The sequence below is a fragment of the Stegastes partitus genome, unplaced genomic scaffold (assembly GCF_000690725.1).
Source record: "Stegastes partitus isolate 25-593 unplaced genomic scaffold, Stegastes_partitus-1.0.2 Scaffold310, whole genome shotgun sequence".
Taxonomy (NCBI): Eukaryota; Metazoa; Chordata; class Actinopteri; family Pomacentridae; genus Stegastes; species Stegastes partitus.
Window position 1 is genome coordinate 536,956 of NW_007578041.1, and position 13,539 is coordinate 550,494.

General features: G+C 40.4%; 1 protein-coding gene across 1 annotated transcript in view; it reads right to left on the bottom strand.

Moving 5' to 3' along the window:
* Positions 1-13,539, bottom strand: part of syt16 (synaptotagmin XVI) — a 43,345-nt gene that overhangs the window by 13,650 nt on the left and 16,156 nt on the right. The window contains exons 3-4 of the mRNA XM_008283418.1: positions 7,633-7,872; positions 2,427-2,668 (exon numbers count right to left, since the gene is read on the bottom strand). Of these exons, the coding sequence (XP_008281640.1) occupies positions 2,427-2,668; positions 7,633-7,872 (482 nt within the window). The remainder of the gene's footprint in view (positions 1-2,426; positions 2,669-7,632; positions 7,873-13,539) is intronic.

The following is a 13,539-nucleotide window of genomic DNA, read 5'->3' on the forward strand; positions in this document are numbered from 1 at the left end:
CATTATTAGTAGTTTTGTTTTTTCACAGCTAACATACAAGTTAATACATTTTATAATATATTATCTGTAATTTGAAAAAATACTATTTACAGGCAACAGCACTTAAAAACATTAAATTAAAATCAGGAAAAAATCCACAAAATCTGGCAGCAATATGTTAAAAAAAATGTAGAATACTGTAACTTTCAAAAACTGGGGGGAAAAAATGCTTAAATAACAGCAAATATCTGCTAAACCAGTGTAATTGTAATTGTTACATATTGTAGAAGAACAAAAATACTATTTGTAAAAATAAAAGAACTTTTATTTGGAAAATATTTACAATGTTGGCCTCGTTTTGTCACAGTTGACCTGCAAATTAATCCCTTTTATCTGTAAACTAGCAGTTAAAAACAGAATTATCGTTTTCAATCCTTAATATACATACTTTTTCTTTCAAATAACGGAAAATATCTGTAAAATAATGACTTTTTTGGCTGATTTAAGTACTGTTAAACAAAAAAGGGTGTAATTTTACAGTTAAACATGTCAATAGGAAAAATGACCATAACTATATATGAACATTATTACTATTATTTTTTACCAGTCAACAGTAAACCTTTCTTTCTTTGTGGTTCTACTAGATATTATCAGCACTTTAACAAAATGCGGAAAATGTGTAAAACAACAGATTAAAAAACATTAAATGGTCAAAATAGTTTTAATAAAAATATTTGGAAATAAATAAAATAATAATACTTTTGTTATTTTTTATGCTCTTTGCACCGTACAAAGGATAAACATGTAACGATGCAACGACAATAAAAGCATTTGCAAATATGTCAATAAATAAATCATTTAAAACGAGAAAAAGAGAATAAAATAGAAGGAATCCTGTAAAAGCAAGTATATAAAAATGGTTTCCAGTGGTGATTTAAAGCTGACGCTGATTCTGGAGTCCTGTATATATATATATATAGTGAAAATATATATATAATATATATATATTTATTGTGTGTATATTTCCATTGTGAAATGGATTTTACTGGATTATAATATTTATCGTGTATTATAGTCCAGTAAAATCCATTTCATATATCTTGTGTTGAGTTTTAATGCCTAATATGTAAATTACACACTATAAATAAACACGACAGGGTTTAGACCTCAATATTTACACTTGTGAATTCAATCATAGTTTAGTGGAAAACACTCTGATGTTTAAAATGTGACCCACAGTGTGTAGAACACAGCAGCAGCAGCAGCAGCAGCAGCATTGTTATTATTATTAGCAGCAGTAGTACGAAGCCTCGGCCTGTTATATAACCATATAAATAAACTACAACACGACTCTCTGGAGCTCCACTGAACTGATCCAACCTCGTTTCTTATTTATGAAGCGTTTCTGGTGTGTGTGTGTTCTCGTGTGTGTGTGTGTGTGTGTGTGTGTGTGTGTGTGTGTGTGTGTGTGTGTGTGTGTGTGTGTAGGAGGTGTTTACAGCACAGATTGCTCCCAATTTCAAAGTGCGATTCGGTGATGGAGACGTTGTTAGATTCTCTCCTACGAGCTCAAACACAAACACACTTGCGGAAACACAAACGCACACTTTGTTTACACACAAACACACACAGCGGTGAATATTCATGAGCTTCTGCTTGTTGGCCGAAATATCAGCTATTTATGCAAAACCTCGAGTGTGTGTGTTTGGTTCGTTTCTTCCAAATCGAACCTGAGCCGACGGTAATCCTCTCACGTTTCAGTGATGATGATGCCGCCGCCGTGCATGATGGGCGACAGCAGGGCCGCAGTCAGCTAATCCCACCATCAGCGTGTTTATTTACTAAGTTTTTGCTTTTTGTGACAGGAAAGTGTGAAATGTTGTTGTTGTTTTTTATAAAATTAGAAAACCCTCAGTTTTAGTTGTTGTACAGACATGCAATGGAACAAATTAACCTTATTACTCTTTTGCTTGTGACCTTCTCGTTAGTTTAAACGAGTCGACAACACGGCACTAAAGTCAGACTTAAAGAAAGTCATACTTTCGCATTTCGTGATGATTAAATCTTATTTTTCGTCATCAAACGCATTATGTTTTACCCCTTTCCACTCCGGAGGTCCTGAGTGGTGAAGCCAGTTTGACAAATCCAGGCTTTCTTTGTGTAAGCCGGCTTAACAAAACCCAAAGCCCCAGTCAAAGATAATGATGGTTGTCAACTTTTTTTGTTGATCTTTGCTTTTAGTGTGATCTTGGATGTGGGATTAGCTAATCCTGACATTTAGTGAAGAATAAGACGCTTTAAACAGCGCTAACGCTTGAAAATGCAAACAACGATATGGTAAGGGGTTAAAAGAGCATTTTATATTTTACACAGTAATGGTATTTTTATTGTGAAATGTTGATTTGATTGATTGTGTAGACGTGTTTTTAAATGCGGGGCTGTAGTACCTCGGGGCTCCAGGTGGAGGAGCTGTCCGTGGCCTCGTTTTTGTCGAGGTCCACAGCCTTCTCCGTGTCCTCGCTGCCGTCGGCTGCCTGCCGGTTCATGCTTGGGGTCGGACTGTCTCTGGCGGCCGAAGCCTCGACTCCGGCGGCGGGTTTGTCCAGAGAGATCGCAGAGGCTCTTTCGCTCTCCGCCACCGCCGCCGACAGCGGATCCTGGAAGCCCTGCCGATTCTGAGCCTCCATTTCTGCAAGAAGACAAAGAAGGTTTAAAACCTGTGGGTGGAAGGACGGCGAGGTGTAATTTCCACCCAGGGGATGGATTTGAACTTTTCAGAATTCTATTTGCGTCTCACTTCTATATTTTGGTGCAGTTAGTAAAAGCCTGCTGAAGCATCCAAATCCAGAAGGGAGAAGTTCATGGAAATGTTGAGTTTGGTTCTTATTGTGCACTCACAGCAGCAAAGCTTTACAGGCAACATGGAGACGTTTCATGACATTTTTTTTGCCCTGGATTTTGACTCTCAGGCAACACTTCACTACTTCTTGGTTGAAGGAGAATCTTCGGACGCATTTAGATGTTTTGTGTTTGTCTCTTGAATAGGACTTGGAAATATAACAATATGGAGCAATGTCTGTGAAGATTTTCAGTCATCCAGGTCATGGTTATTCTGGTCGATTATTCGTAGCAAATGGACTTGCTTGAGTTCCTTGAAGGTGTTCCACCTCTCATCCAAGAGGCTTCATCAGTTCTGACTGACAAGTTGGGAGTTCCAGATACTTATATCCTTAAGGAGTGTTCCCATTGTTGGCAGAGGGAGCACTAACGACTCACATAAGGAAGGGGAGGAGCAACAAACCCCCAAGTGAAACCAAAACTCAGGCGTTAATGTCTCCTTAAGGATTAAAGTATCTGGAACCCCCTTCTAGTCAGTCAGAGCTGATGAAGCCTCTTGGATGAGAGGTGAAACATCTTCAAGGAACTCAAGCAGTTGCTACGATTAATCTACGAGAATATGAAGCAATACGTCCTGGTAATGGACTCCCTAATCAACAGCAACAGGAAAACAGTGCAAACTCTACAAACCTAAATGTCCTTAGCCATGAAACTGAATCTGAAGTTGCTCCCAAAAGCAACTTAAGTACCAATAAAGTGGAAAAGTGGAGTATAAGTGAAGACCGTTAACCACAATGAAGCCGATTCCCCTTCGTTGGCTTCTGTACAGATCATGATAATGATAAATAACGGCTACCATCAAGAGAAGAAACAGCAGACTGGACATCGAGTGTCAAGTCATGGGCACCAGCAGTATGCTTGAGGTTTTCTTCAACATTCAGGCTGTTGTGCAACATGAACTAGTGCCTCAGTTTTGGACCGTCCTGAGGTGTCTGAGGAAGAACATTCGACTTAAACTGTGGATCAACGCCATGTGATTGCTCCAGTGTGTCATGGTGTCGTGGTTACGCACAAACTATACACTTCACTTTTCAGATTTGTCTCCCTTTGGCTTTTTCTTTTCGCCAAAATGAAATTCCCGTTGAAGGGTTGCCACACTGACAAAGTTTATGAGGACTTGTTTTCATGACTGGACTGCTGTCAGTGCTGCAGGAGCACTGGGAGCAGAGCAGCGCTGCACAAGGCCATGTTTAAACCAGGAGGGGTTTTTGATTTTCATAAGCAGCCTTTTCAATCACGCCTCCTAGCAACAACATCGGAACACTGAACGTAATTTTGTCATCATTTCTAGATCATATATTTAGAATACCATGGTGTGGAGCTTTGTTATTACATTAGTGGGGTGGTTCTAGATGGATGGTGGCCCTGTGGGGAGTCAGCCTTAATAATTAGTGTTAACGACAGTTAAAGCAGTGATTTGTATAATTAGTTATGGGGTCTACTCCCTAATGTGGGTGTATCTTGGGTATAATCACACGCTGGAGCTTGACTGCAGTGTTTAGTCTGTTGGGTTTGTTCGATGGTGGTTTCTTCTGTTTTCCATATACTGTATAAAATCACAGAGGATTTAAATATTTTATCTTGTTCATGCTGTATGTTTGCGATCTTGTTCATTTGACATGATTGTGGAGCTCTTTGTAGACGTGTTTCAACAGGTGATATGCAAATAAATGTGTAATTATCATTATTATATAACAAAAGGCACTAACATTAACGTAAATTGTTGGTTTTCTTATAAGCAAACGCTACAAATACATCCGTCCTCAGCGCCTGACGAGTGTTTTCTCTGGTATATCGTCTAATTTAGCCTCAGAGATCCAAAAGCAGCTTCCTAAACCTTGTTTAGCGGCGCTGTGTGTTAACTGAGGAGATATTGTGCAATCTGTCAAACCTTGGCCTTTTCCCGACGCAGGAAAACGCTCTGAGAACAAGCCGTACCTCAGACCAATCAATAGCAATTATCTCCAATTCTCCGTCATTAAGGTCGGTCTGACTGTTATATCAATGGCTGCATAGAGAGTTCGCCATGGCAACAGGCTGAGGTGAGTCACCGGTGTGTGTGTGTGTTACCTCGTGCATGGCGGGTTATGTCACCGCACGGCTCACATGTTGGTTAAAGATGGAAGATATATAATAGGAGTTGAGGCGGAGTGACCTCGACCGAACAGCGCCGCCGCCCACCGCCGCCAGCTGCTCGCTTTAAACTGGAGGTTTGTTTGTTGCTTGCGGTGTTTAATGCTGCTTGTTTCCAACGTTCGTGGCGAACAGCTCATCGTGTTTGGACGACTGTTAACCACGCCGCCGCTGACAGAATCACCAGAGTTCTGCTGTCACTTCCTGTCGCTATCAGAGACTCTTTATCAACCACTTTAACAGGTGTGAAAGGCAGGGTATCTTAAAACATTTTTTTAAAAATCGCAGAAATGGCACCATTTATCAGCCAGAAACTTTTAAAATACAAAAAAAAAACAGTCGGACTTCAACTTTCCAGCGGTTCTCAAACCACTCACCTGTGACGTGCTTTCAGTTGTAAAAATTCACCAAATCTCAGCTTGAAATTATTTGATTAAAAAAAAAAGAAAGAAAAAAAGCTCTATTATTCTCAATGCCTCGTTTAAAAATTCAACAAAATTAACCGTTTGCAATTAATAAATTTGGGCTGCAAGGTGTCTTGGTGGTTAGAATCATTGCCTCGCAGCTAGAAGGTCGCCGGCTCGCGTCCTGGTGAGGACGTAGAGTCTCCATGTTCTCCCTGTGCAGCGTGGGTTCTCTCCGGGTTCAGCCTTTCACGCTATTAAATTGTCTCCAACCTGCTTTTTCGTGAACACTGCCTGCAGTTCAACTGAAAAGTCGCTGAATTTTGGTCACTTAACTGTTGGACACAGCAGAGTTAATCATGGATTCACAGGGAACAAGTGTGCTGGACCTTCTGTTTTTTACAGAATTTAGTAAATCCATCCATCCATCATCTCTACACCTTAATCCTCACCAGGGTCATGGGGGGCTGGAGTCTATCCCAGCTGACTCAGGGTGAAGGCAGGTTCACCTGGACAGGTCACCAGTCTATCACAGGGCTACACTTAGAGACAGACAACCAAGCACACTCACATTCACACCTATGGACAATTTAGAATCACCAATTAACCTCAGCATGTTTCTGGACTGTGGGAGGAAGCCGGAGAACCCGGAGAGAACCCACGCTGCACGGGGAGAACATGGAGACTCCACGCAGAAAGATACCGGGTGTCCTCACCGGGACGCGAACTGGGGACCTTCCAGCTGCAAGGCGACGATGCTAACCACCGAGCCACATGCAGCCCACAATAAACAATTTGCAGTAATTTCATTCTATAAAAACTTCTTGTTGGTATCATGAAGCCATCAGGGACTTAGCTGTGACCAACAGTGAGGTGACGAAACTTCTGATTTCATAATGTTCAGGTGAACTGCAGGCAGTGTTTACAAAGAGCAGACAGGAGACAAGGATGGAAACTAAACTCCAGTACTAACAGTAAAAAAAAAAACCCATAACACATCTAGTATTGGACATGATGATTCCAGGTTTCTTCGGGAAATTTTAGTAAATGAAATCCTTAAATAAACGTAATTATTTGGATTTTTTAAATGATTTGTTGGATTCTGACTGTAGTTCTTCATGTGTTTCCACAGAGCTGCAGGACTTTATAGTGCAGCGAACAATGAACCTACATTGAGGGAAAATGTGGGTAAAAAACATTTTAAAAATCTGCATGTTTGACTTTTCTGTCCAGATTAGGTTGAACTGATGAGTGTGTGGACAGCAGCGGGTTGATTTGTTGGGTCACCGTCGGACACTAAAGGCTCTGCGCGGTTCCGGTTTAGACGATAATCCAGATTATGTTTTACTGGATGTTCAGGATTTTCATTAATCACAATATTTAGGAAGAAAAGTCCAGGAACTGCATGTATGATAAGCCGTGTTTCCGCTAAATATCGAGAATAAATGACTGCATTTACAGGAAATAATTCATGTTTTCTGGGTTTAATTACTTTATTTGAACCATTAACTGGTGCCACAACAACAGACACATGTTAAAGTAAAAGCTGAATAGATATGGTCTGATTTGTTTTCTGCTTCCTAAAACACAGCTCGTCCTGCCTCTCTGAGCCTCTAATCTGCAGTAAAAACAGCATTTAGGCCATTTGTTGGCGATTTTGCACCGACACAGATTATCTTTCTGGCTCTAATGGAGCTTCATGAGTCTTTGGCGGCGACAAAACTATTAAATCTCACTGATGTGAAAACATCGAGCCGGTTGGAAGCTACCTGCCGAGTGAAAACGGGCTGGTGTGAAGAACGTGAAGCATTTAGCAGCCAAAGAAAACAACATCCGAGTCGAGTCCAGGAAGCTGCAGCGACACTCAAGTTTGCTAACAGACACTTGCAACAGGATGCTTTGATTGTGAAGTAACCTGCTGAACTCTGTTGGTCCGGTATGGCTGTTTCTACTGCAGGAACATTTGAAAGCAGCACAAAGCTTTTCTGCATGTTGCAACCATGAGAACCGTAAAGGAAGAATGTAGCTTAGAAATCTAGCTTTCGTCTACCTCCTGATTATTTATGACTTTTCCCATTTTTATTTAGGGAATATTTTGTCTGTATGATGTGTGACAGATAAAACACTCACAGGAAGGTGGAGCACATTTTAAATTAAACTGTTCAACTTTCACAACAATTCTATCCCGACCAATAAAGGTTTATTTTCGGTTCTTTACCTTCGCAGTCCGACGGCTCGGTGCTGCCCTCCTCCTGGTCCGACAGTCGGGTAAACTTGTGCCGTCGACCCAACGCCAGCTGCTGATGATGCTGCTGCTGTTCACCACCACCGGCCGCCGCCGCCGCCGCCGTCCGGAAGCTCTGCGAGCGCGACACCGAGATCTCAAACTGCTTCAGGACCTCGTCTTCGCTGTCGGAGGAGCTGCTAGCGTCGTCGTCGTCGTCGCCGTAGCTGTTCACTGTCGGAGGGAAAACACAGGGAAACACAGGAACTGACAACCGGGAAGAGCTGGGAGAGTTCAGGAGAGGAGAGAAAACAAATGTTTAAATCATCACCATTCACCTGAACGACAGATTAAACGCTTTGTTCACGGCTTGACTGAGTGTTGAACGGATGAAAAGTTCCATCTTTGAGCTTCAATTCACAAAAAAAATGATAACGCAAAAGTCAGCTGGTGATATTTTCTAAACCACATGTAGCTGCAGGTCACAATAACACAAAACTAAACATGTAGAACATTAAATACTTTGGCACAAAAATGAAAATGTTATTTCACAGTTACGATATGCAGACAACTCTATTTTTAAAAATATTCCATCTCAAATCATCAGGTTTCTTCTGCTCGACTTTGATTAATCATAAACTCGGGGTATTTAAAATGGTATCTGTGAAATTTTAGATTAATATTGCAATAATTTTGAAAACAAGCGTCATTTTTAGCACTTTTTTTTCGCACATTGAAATTTGAGGCTGTTTGAACAGCAATATCTCAGAAACTATTAAAGATAAAAACCTGAAATTTTTATCACTATTTCTCAATATGTGACTTATTGAGAATCTGTAATATTGGATTAAATATTCTCTCATTATTGGTGAGTTGAAATATGACTAGAATGGAAAAAAGTTATGAAAGGTTCCATCTTTGAGTTCAAATTGACATAAAAACTGTTAATCCAGAAGTCAACTAGTGATCTTTTCTGAACCACATGTAGCTGCAGGTCACAATAACACAAAACTAAACATGTAGAATAGTTTAATATGAAAAACTTGGCCACAAAAATGGAAAGAAAGTTGTTTTTGTTTAACTTTCATCACTACAATTTGCAGACGACACTCAACTCTCTGTTTCTTGTTATTCCATCTCCAACCATCAGGCTCCTTCTGCTCTCACAATCATTTCTTAAATTAATAATAAAGTACAGAAATTTAAATTTGAGTGTGTGAAATTTCAGCTTCATATGGCAAATACCTTCCAAGATAATTTATTTTTTAACCGCCTGTTGAGTCACTGTCAGCAGTTTTTTTTCTCACATTGAAATTTGTTTTAACATCTCAGGAACTATTAAAGATAAAAACCTGAAACTTTCACTGTTTATTCTCATCGTGTCGTTGATTTCGATGCAAACCGGTGAACTTCTAGCTGCGAGGCGACGATGCTAACCACCGAGCCACCTTGCAGCCCCATACAGAAGTCAACTAAAAATGTTTTCTGAACCACATGCAGCTGCAGGTCACCATAACACAAATCTAAACATGTAGAATACTTTTTAATATCACAAAAACAGACAAAAAAGTTGTTTTCATTGAATTTTCATGACTACATTTTGCAGATGACACCCAACTCTACTTTTCTCTGCAATCTGAACTAACATGAAATTAAGGCCTTGTCCAAACATAGCAGGGTTTTTATAAAACCAAATATCCTCCCCCCTACACAAACGCAATCCATCCACACCTAACCGCATAAGTGTGTCGTTAAGCACATTCATAAACTGCCAAACCTCTAGGTGGCAGTAGTTCCCCACATCCTATCCAATCAGGGTGGACAGGATTTTTAAAATAACCGTCTTAACGTCGTCCTTCTCCTGTGTTCTTGTACATGGAGCAGTATCTGGGTCTGGACCAGAGACGACACCAGCACAGGTCTGAGGGCGTCCACGCTGTTTCCAAATGTAAACACAGGTCGCACATGTGACATAAGAACATGTTTAGCCGCAGGCAGTGAAACCTAAAACCCGGTTATTGACGTCCACATGCAAGCGCATGAACGGAGGATTCGCAGATCTTCACTTTGGTCGGATGTTTTTGAAAGAATCGTTTTTAATGCTGTAAATCTGAGCTTTCGTGTGGATGACAAATCGTAGAAAAGTATCTTGGTTTTGTGAGACACCCTGCTACGTGTGGACAAGACCAAAATGAGGACAGAACTACATTTATTGGGGCTGATTTAAAGAGAAACAGACGTTTACGTGGCTCCAATGAAACTTTTGCAGGTTGAATCAGTTGCATCGGACGGTAGAAGAAGACTTACATTTAAGAAAGAGCTGTTACCTTTAGATAGAACTTTTTTAATTCAATCAAAGCAAACTGCTGCTCAAACACAGGTTTTAAACATCCCAGAAGGCAGCTGCTGAATGCATCAGTCTTTTTCTTCTAATTTCGTCGGTTTCCACTATAAATAACCAGAAACTGCAGGTGAAACGCTGCGCATAATAAACAGAGAAGTGAAACTCAGTGGCGTCACTTCCCTCCTTGATCCTTCTGGCTTCACTGGGTATTTATTTGCTGTGCAGAGGCGGCTGTCGGTGATCTCTCCGCAACAACGTCGCAAAATAAATCCACCTCTTCTTCATCTCATCGCTCTCAGGACGCTCAGATAAAAACACTCTGCAACGTTCTGGCAACGAGGGGAAGATGAATCGGCGCAGCTTCCAACAGGTTGTAGCAGGTGACGGAGGAACGGAGCAGCAGAATCACTGACGCGTGGAGCTGCTATGATGTTAGAACGTTGGCATCAAGAAACCTGCAGCTCCAGAAAACAGCTCAATGGTTTAACTCCACGTTTCAGTTCAACAGAGTTTGTTTGTGACATGTTCAGCAGTTACTCTGATCAGAAACAGCCCATCCTGCTCGATATCCATTTTTTTAAATTATTCTTTTCAACCACGATTCAAAAGCAACGTCTTCTTTCACTACATTATAATTTAGCAAATTTTTATTTATTATTACTTTTTCCAGTTTCTAGTTATTTAATACATTTTTAAAAATCGTAATTAATCAATTATTTGTAATTAAACAAAAAATTGTTATATATCAAAACAGGGACCATCTGAAAAGTTATGGTGCATTATTTTAAAAATTAGAGTTAAAATGGTTTAGAAAGTCTTTTTTACTGTGCACAGTGAATGTTGGCTTCAGTATATTACAGCAGAGTCTAGTTAAAGTATTAAACACTGAACCTAAATACTGTTGAAGTCAGTTCTACTTGTAGTTTTACAGTAAAATCTGTTCAGTTGGAGCCCATGAAGGTGAACAGGCGACAGTTTCAGGTAAAAACGGAGCTAAAACTGACCTGGTCTCCTTTGTTTCTAGTAAACTGACATTCAGCTCTTTTCCACTCAGGAGTGAAGCCGACGTCCGACCTGCTGCTGCTGCTGAGCCGCAGAACGTCACCGACCGACTCCGAGCAGGAAGTTTGTTTTCACCTGGAGCACCTGAAGCTCCACCTGCTCAGTGTTTGTTCACCGTCTGGTAAAGTTAAAAACACCTCCCAACAGAATAACTGAGCAGGTTTACTGTTCTCTGGCTGTAGCAGGATGGAAGGAAGGAAGGAAGGAAGGAAGGAAGGAAGGAAGGAAGGAAGGAAGGAAGGAAGGAAGGAAGGAAACAAACAATAGAAGGAAGGGAAAGAAGAACGCATGAAAAAAGGAGGGAAGGAAGGAAGGAATAAAGAAGGAAGAAAGGAAGGATGGATGGGAGGAAGGAAGGAAGGAAGGAAAGGAAAAAACAAAGAAGGAAGGAAAGGAGGGAAGGAAAAGAAGAAGTAAGGAAGGAAGGGAGGGAGGGAGGCAGAAAGGAAGGAAAGAAAGACGGAAGGAGAGCAAAGAAGAAGGAAGGAAAAGAAGAAGGAAGGAATATTCACAAAGGATGAACCACTTCCAACAAAGAAAATGTCAACTAGTCGCCTGTAACTCGGTTTATTGATCCTGGAAGAAGCTTTACTCTTGTTTTATATTATTATTATTTTTCGACCAATAAACTGGTTTTTGTGGAGTAACTTGGTGAACCTCTTCCGCCAGTGATTCAAACTCAATGAAAATTAACTTTCTTTACATTTTTGTGACAGTATTTTGTTTTTCTACATTTATTTTCTTCTGTAATTTTACATTCTGTCTGTTCATATTTATTCATTGTTTTCTTTCCATATTGATTTCTGTATTCACTTGTTGATTATTCTTGTATTTCTACATTTATTTCTGTTTTTTCCATACTCACTGATATATTTCCACATTTATTGCAGTTTTTCTACATTTATTTCTTTCCATACTGACTTCTATATTTTAAACACATTTATTTATGTATTTCTACATTTCTGTCTTTCTATATTTATTTAATTAAATACTTTTCGATCATTAACTATGGATATTTGAAATGGTACTTGTTAAAATATATATATATATTTTTCCATGTATCTCAGGAGCTATTAAAGATTAAAACCTCAAATCTTCGCTGTCATTTCTCACCATGATGTGTGAAATCAGAGGTTTTTTAAATCTATGTTTTATTCCAGCTGAGCACATTGTGTATTCAGCCTGATAACGTTCAGGTCGTGAACTTTGACACGGTGACGTTTCCTTCAGACGCTGCACAAAGTAAAACCCTGGAAGTCGACCTGCGGGAACTTTGCTTTGGGTGTTTCAGTGTTTGACAAGTGGGAGGAAAGAACAAGTCGAAGCGGTGACGACACCAGAGAACAGAAGCTACAACCAGGATTCTTCTTCAAGGTTTCGTGGTGTTAATGTTTCTGCCGGTATGTGAATGACTCACAGACAAAGTCGCCCACAGAAATCACAAACACAAACTCTCCCACTGCTGCAGGTTGTGTAACTGACGGACCTTCAAATTAAAAGCACCGTTGTGTAAGGACACAATCTCTGCAGTCAAGACAATAAAACCTGTGAGCTGCGAACGTATCGGACATTTAAAACAGTCAAATAAACGGAACCACTAAAAACAGCGTATGTAATGTGTGTTTCTATGTTTTAAAATCTGACTCACTGATGTGATGCTTTAAATGTAAAAAATACAGTTTGAGACTTCAGGAAGGAAAGAAGGAAACAAACAATAAGGAAGGAAGGAAGGAAGGAAGGAAGGAAGGTGGGAGGGAGGAAGGAAGGAGAGAATAAGGAAGGAAGGAAAGAAGGAAGGAAGGAAGGACGGAAGGAGGGAGGAAGGAGTGAACGAAACAATATAGAAGGAAGGAAGAGAGGAAGGAAAGAAGGAAACCAAGGAAGAAAGGAAAGAAGGAGGGAAAGAAAAGAAGAAGGAAGGAAGGAAGGTGGGAGGCAGGAAGGGAGGAAAGAATAAGGAAGGAAGAAAGAAAGGAAGGAAGGAAACAAACAATAAGGAAGGAAGGAGGGAGGGAGGAGTGAATGAAACAATATAGAAGGAAGGAAGAGAGGAAGGAAGGAAGGAAACCAAGGAAGAAAGGAAAGAAGGAGGGAAAGAAAAGAAGACGGAAGGAATGTGGGAGGGGGGAAGGAAGGAAAGAATAAGGAAGGAAGGAAGGAAGGAAGGAAGGTGGGAGGGGGGAAGGAAGGAAGGAATATTCACAAAGGATAAACCAGTTTCTGCCAGCTAACCTGTTGTGGATCACTTTAAACATCTCATCGCCCACAGAGGATGAACCACTTCCTGTTTTATCACCCACAGAGATGAACCACTTCCTGTTTTATCACCCACAGTGGATGAACCACTTCCTGTTTCATTAGCCACAGAGGATGAACCACTTCTTGTTTCATTAGCCACAGAGGATGAACCACTTCCTCTTTTATCACCCACAGAGATGAACCACTTCCTGTTTTATCACCCACAGTGGATGAACCTCTTCCTGTTTCGTTAGCCA